Source organism: Podarcis gaigeae (assembly GCF_964106915.1).
Source record: "Podarcis gaigeae genome assembly, chromosome: 16".
Classification (NCBI taxonomy): domain Eukaryota; kingdom Metazoa; phylum Chordata; class Lepidosauria; order Squamata; family Lacertidae; genus Podarcis; species Podarcis gaigeae.
This window is the reverse complement of record NC_139693.1, coordinates 20,407,145-20,413,144: the sequence shown is the minus strand read 5'-3', so window position 1 is coordinate 20,413,144 and position 6,000 is coordinate 20,407,145. Positions and strand designations below refer to the sequence as shown.

Genomic DNA, 6,000 nt, shown 5'->3' with positions numbered 1-6,000 from the left:
TGCATTGCTCACCCAATAAGGAGTCTAAGAAAGACTGGGGGGTGGAGCTTGCATGCCTTGTGGCGATCAAATCGGCCGCGTTGCCTGGGGACTCGCCTTTGCTCAGCACTTCCCAGCGGAGAGGTGAAGGTGGTTTTCCTTGCTGGCAACCCTTTGCCAGGTTGCTGCGCTATGGGAACCACCACTTGAGGCTTCGTTTGGCTGCTGGTTGACTAAAATCCCTTATTTTGGCTGCTGATCCCTTATTTTCGAGGCTGCTGGTCCCTTATTTTCAAATCTGTAAGTTGACAGCTATGCATCTAATCGAACCCGCTGCGATGCAGGGATCTTTTGCCCAACGTGGGGCTTGAACCCACAGCCCTGAGATTAAGAGTCTTGTGCTCTACTGACTTAGCTATCCTATAGCCTTGCCCTTCCCCCCCCCAAAAGAGCACAGTTAACTCAAGATGGGCCGACGAGCAGCTTGTTGAGTCACCAGCACGTAAATAGAGCGGCAAAACCCACACGAGTTTCAGTAATTCAATAATTTATTCATCTAAAAAAGTGTGTAAAAGTATATAGCTCTCATCCACAAGGTATATATGAATGACATTTAAAATGGAGGTCTTTATTATTATTGTTTCTTCTTTTTATCAAAGTCTTTTTTTTTTTAGTGTATTGTACCAGCGATATACTGTAAGATTTAAAATGAACTTCACATAGTTCTTTTTTTTCTCGTTTTGTTTTGTTTTTGTTTCAAATTGTTGGCTATATATAAAAGAGGCTCACTGCAAAAATGCTCAAGGGGAAAAAAAAGCTCAGAACTCCCCTCCCCCCCGCCCCAAGAAATGTACAGCTTTTACATTTAAAAAAGGTTCTGAAATATACATACAAGCATGCTGGACACCCCCTGCACACCCCTTGCTTGCCTCCACCCACCCCACCCCACTTCGCTCAAACTGTTATAATTCCAATTTCTGCATGATTTCCAAAATTAGAAATTAAAAAAAATAAAATAACTTCTTCACTCTGTAGGAAATCCAGGGCTTGTACATTTCAGATTAATTCAGTAAAAAACTCACAAGTAAAATAATGCATATTTTAAAGGGAAATATTATACAGATTTTCACACTGAAGTACATAAGATTTTTTTTTCTTTTTAAAATCTATTGCCATTCATTTATTTTGCACAAAAATGTATAAATATGTTACCAGCTTCTATTAACTTAAAAAAATTAAATAAAAACACCACCAGATGAAAACTACTTCTCCCTACCCCTCCATCCCCTTATTTGTGGGGTGGGGGGGAGGCATTTTAATTTTTGCAATAAAACTGGATCTCTGGGGAAGGAAAGAACCCCCTCGGTAAAAACAGCCCATTAAAAAGAAAAAAGGTAAAAGTAAATCCATCTCTAATTCAAAGTTCAGGGTTATTTTGGGAACAAAGAATCCCCAAAATGGTAAAAGATAACTTGACATAGTTTTCCTCACCAAGTTTTTTTTTTTTTGTATACAAGTTTACAATCTTCATCTTTTAATGCTCTTCAAAAGGCCTTGAGAATTTTCCTTTCTGATTAAGAAAAAATAGTAATGCAATATTTTTTTAAAATCAATTTTACACTGTATACATTAGATACAAATGGTTTTGATATATCTGATTTTCCCCCTCCTGTACATTGCAAAGGTCCCCCCTGCCCTGCCCTGCCCCTAGAGCAGAGAATAAAAGCGATCCATTTACAGGGTCTTCCTCTGACCGATCCCTTCACCCATCACGCATGGGATTATTATTTTTAATAATAAATTTTGTTTTTAAACCTTACACCATCATTTCAAGAAAAATATTCTTTAAAGTCATAGAAATTTTAATTAATTATTATTATTATTATTTTCTTCTCCTTTTTTTTTTTTTAACCAGAACAAGACGGACTTTTGGAAGAACTTCAAAAATGGTATTCTCTCTAAGGACGATGGTCAGCAACCTGGACCACGTCCCCACAATACTTGATTCCTCTTCTTTAAAGCAGCCCAGGCCTGCCCACAGTGCAAAGAGAAACATTAGAAATGGGATCTTTTAACAGCATAGACTTCTCAAATCCTAGAATTAAGGAGTCATAAAAATAATATGATTTGCTTTAAACTTTTTTAAAAAAATGGCAAACATTTTAACTAAACTGGTTCATTTTTTTTCCACCTCAGTGGTCTTTCATTTTCAAGTACTAATTTAATGATACAACTTTTAAAAATTATTTCTTTGAAATATTTTTCTTCCTATAGACAAATACACCAGATTCAAAACTGATAAGAGTGTAAACAATCTATGTATGTGTGTGTGTGTGTGTGTGTGTGTGTGTGTATGCACATATATATCACACATACATACATAACACACACGAATATATGACAGATGAGTCTCTCCCAGTTTACAGGTGACTTGAGCTTCGGGAATAATTTCCACATCCATCAGACTCCTCTCTTAATCAGTATTTCTCCCTTCAATTTGCCTCGACGCTAAAGTGTTTTATTGCCTCCCACTAGTCTGTTGTCCTGCATTGCGTTATTGTTCATGTGACTTTATTTAAACCTCGCTAGAGTTCCTTAACCAAAAAAAGTCCACCAAAGATAGTAATAATAATAATAATAAAAATAGTGACTCCTAAAGTTCTTCCTCGAATGCTCTTCCTAACTTAGTATTTTATTTTATTTTTTTGGATTTCCTCCATGTTTTTTACCCCATTTCTCAGTCAGAAGAATGCGAGGTATGTCGATAAATACTTCTTGGCAGAGCATAGCTGGATCAACTACTGTACCTGGTCCTCTATAATTTAACAGCCCCCATCAATAAATTAAAAAACAAGCAAAACTCAAAGAGAGCATCTCCAAGACCGTCCGCATCTAGATGGACAGGTAACAAATGCATGCATTCAACCCAATCCACTCAGACAGGAATGGCAGGTACACAGAAATCCCACTATTTTTCTTTTGAAAAGACTACAAGAACTGGTTCTTCATTGCAGCCACGTTCATCCGGCGGTTTTTCAAGGAACAATGTTAAAAGAGTTTTGGGCCACCCAAACTGGTCACGACAACATTTCGCTCGGAAGAAGGGCACTTGTCCGTGCGCAACAAAACAGAAAATAACAAAAAAAAAGAAATAACAAAACGGAAGGACACTGTCTTCTGTGGTCCGTTGTTCCATTAACGTCCTGCCACTGCGTTAACACTGCCCTTGATGTTGTGGTACATCTCACTGTCTGGTATGCTTGGCAGAAGTCCTGATGTGGCCCACCAGGCACACTCCACAAACACTGGAGAAGCCTCCTGTTATTATTCCTGGAAGAAACATGGCGCTGCTTGGGCCCCAGAGGCTGGGGTCCGACGAGGAGAAGGGCTCCTCCGACCCTCGCGAGCCACGGCCCGTCTTTCTCAGGTTGAAGGGGAAGGTCATCCAGGCGCTTCCGGGTGATTAGAGGATGTTCATGATGGCATTGTATAGCTGTGTGAGCACCACAAAGTGGACAGGAAGGCAGGAGCTGCGGTCCTGAGTTGCGGGGTTGCAAGTGAGCCACGACAGTGCATTGTACTGCTCCAGCACAAACCTGCAGGAGAGGAGAAGGGAAAGAAAGGGGATGGTGGGTCAGGACAAGGGGCTCCTTCTGTCTCACAACCTTCCACTTCCCGAGGCTTCTACTTTAGGGCCTGCTCGGTAGTGGTGCCCTTCCTGTGGAACACCCTCCCATCAGGTGTCAAGGAAATAAACAACTATCGGACTTTTAGATAGTTTAGAGAAGTTTTTAATGTTTGGTGTTTTGTTGTGTTTCTAATATTCTGTTGGGAGCCACCCTGAGTGGCTGGGGAAACCCAGCCAGATGGGTGGGGTATAATTATTATTATTATTATTATTATTATTATTATTATTATTATTATTATTATTATTATTATTTTATTATTATTATTATTATTATTATTATTATTATTATTATTATTATTATTATTATTATTTACTGATGTATCAATTACCGGCCCTTCACCAGCAGGTCCCAGGGCGGTTATGACAATCAAAACACAGTATTAAAAACTCTTTAATACACAGAAATAAGGTGCTGCAGGCAGAGGGCCTTCTTGGTAGTGGCACCCACCCTGTGGAACACCCTCCCATCAAATGTCAAGGAAATGAACAACGGTCTGACTTTTAGAAGACATCTGAAGGCAGCCCTGTACAGGGAATCTTTTTAATGTGTAATGTTTTATTATGTTTTTATATATGTTGGAAGCCCCCCAGAGTGGCTGGGGCAACACAGTCAGATGGACGGGGTATAAATAATACATTATTATTATTATTATTATTATTATTATTATTATTAAAGATGGAGATAGTAGCCAGGTTTCTGCAACATGCAATGAGGATTTGTGAATGTTATACAACATTAACTTAAGTGTTAGATGCAGATTTTGCTGAGTGGTTTTATTGTACTGAACCTTATTGGAATCTTGTATAAATGCCAATAAAGGTTTGAGAATTGAACTGAAAAAAGTATACATCGCAGGAGGGTAAGTATGTCTTCTGCATTTGACAAGAGCTGTGTTGCAAAGGTGCCAGGCACACCTCTGTGGAGAAGGAATTCTGCAGCCTAGGGGCTCCCACAAAGAATGCTTTATCCCGAGGCACCCTCCCCAGATGTCGGAGGGAGGTGGGACTACCTAGGGCACCCTGCCTGCTGATCTTAACACCTGGGGGAGGTCTGTAAGGAAGGAGGTTTCTCTTTCCTACTGCTCAATATTTTGAGATCAGCTTGCTGTTCCACTTTTGAAAGACAGAATATTGAGAAGCATAGCCCTGCCTAAAGGGCAGGGTGAAATGTAGCTTCTTTCTCCATGACACAACTGTATATGGCTTCCCTTGGCCACCAAAAAAAATACAATAGACACTAGCTTTAATAAAGAAATGACCTTATCTCTAAGACATGCATAGGCAAACCTGGCCCTCCAGATGTTTGGGGACTACAACTCCCATCATCCCTGACCACTGGTCCTGTTAGCTAGGGATGGTGGGAGATGTAGTCCCAAAACATCTGGAGGGCCGAGTTTGCCTATGCCTGCTCTAAAATCTTCAAAGTTTCAAGCTTTTCCTATCAAGGATGTTGTCAAATGCTAGTGACGATTCCTCACCACTCTCTGGCTCAACCTTCCTGGCAGCTAGGATGGAAATTCCTGCAACAGTGGAGACTGGCTGGCAAATGGGGTGTTGCCCCTCAATCTGCCCTTTGCTAGCTCTCCAACTATCTGCCTACTTCCTTACAGCCAGTCTAGAGGTGGGCCTGACAGGTTGCAGCGCCTTAGCGAGGCCCTTGTAGGATGCAGCAGGGATGAGGATGGGGCAGAATCAGCTCTGCTTTTCATCGGATCTGCCCACTGTTGCTCTCCCTGCTTTCCATCCCACTAGTCCCAGCCACCATTGTCCTGCAACGATAGGCCAACGGAAAGGAGGGCTGTTTGCACATGCCCCTCCCATAAAGGTCTGCAGAACGAGCCAACAGACATCTTTCAAAGCAGATGAGCAAAGATCAAAGGGCTGGTCAAAGGCCAGCACTTATTTCCGGGGCTTGAAAAGACACAAAACTCAGTTACCTCAGAACATCAGACGTGGTTTTAGAGTCCAAGGGGTGGGGAACCCTCTGGGAGTTCCGTGCAGGGAGGAGTTCATCCGTGTGAGCGACAGAGATGTGGTGATGCAACGATGCCTGTTTTGGGGAAAAGACAGGTGTCACCACACAGGGCTGCTGCAGTTTCCTTCCAGGTTCATAACCACCACCTGACGACGAGGGAGCAGCTACTCTAAGGTGACCAAAGGGCTTGGGCTAGCGGGGTTGTAATCTGCAGAGCGGTTCTGCTCTCTCCTCCATCCCCTTGAACCACAACCTTCTCAAAACGTGCCCAAAAGATTCCCAAGACAAATACTGGCCAAAGACATCTCCTTCAACTTGGTGGGGGGAAAGCTGGCCAAAGAGTTCCTTCAGCCAGAGA

At 41.9% G+C, this 6,000-nt stretch overlaps 1 protein-coding gene across 2 annotated transcripts in view; it reads right to left on the bottom strand.

Moving 5' to 3' along the window:
* Window positions 1-509: 509 nt before the first annotated feature.
* The window catches only part of MED13L (mediator complex subunit 13L), a 163,703-nt gene continuing 158,212 nt past the window's right edge, over window positions 510-6,000 (bottom strand). For both annotated transcript variants that reach the window (XM_083716794.1, XM_083716795.1), the window contains exons 30-31: window positions 5,605-5,717; window positions 510-3,575 (exon numbers count right to left, since the gene is read on the bottom strand). In XM_083716794.1, coding sequence (XP_083572920.1) covers window positions 3,443-3,575; window positions 5,605-5,717 — 246 coding nt within the window. In that variant the 3' untranslated portion in view covers window positions 510-3,442. The remainder of the gene's footprint in view (window positions 3,576-5,604; window positions 5,718-6,000) is intronic.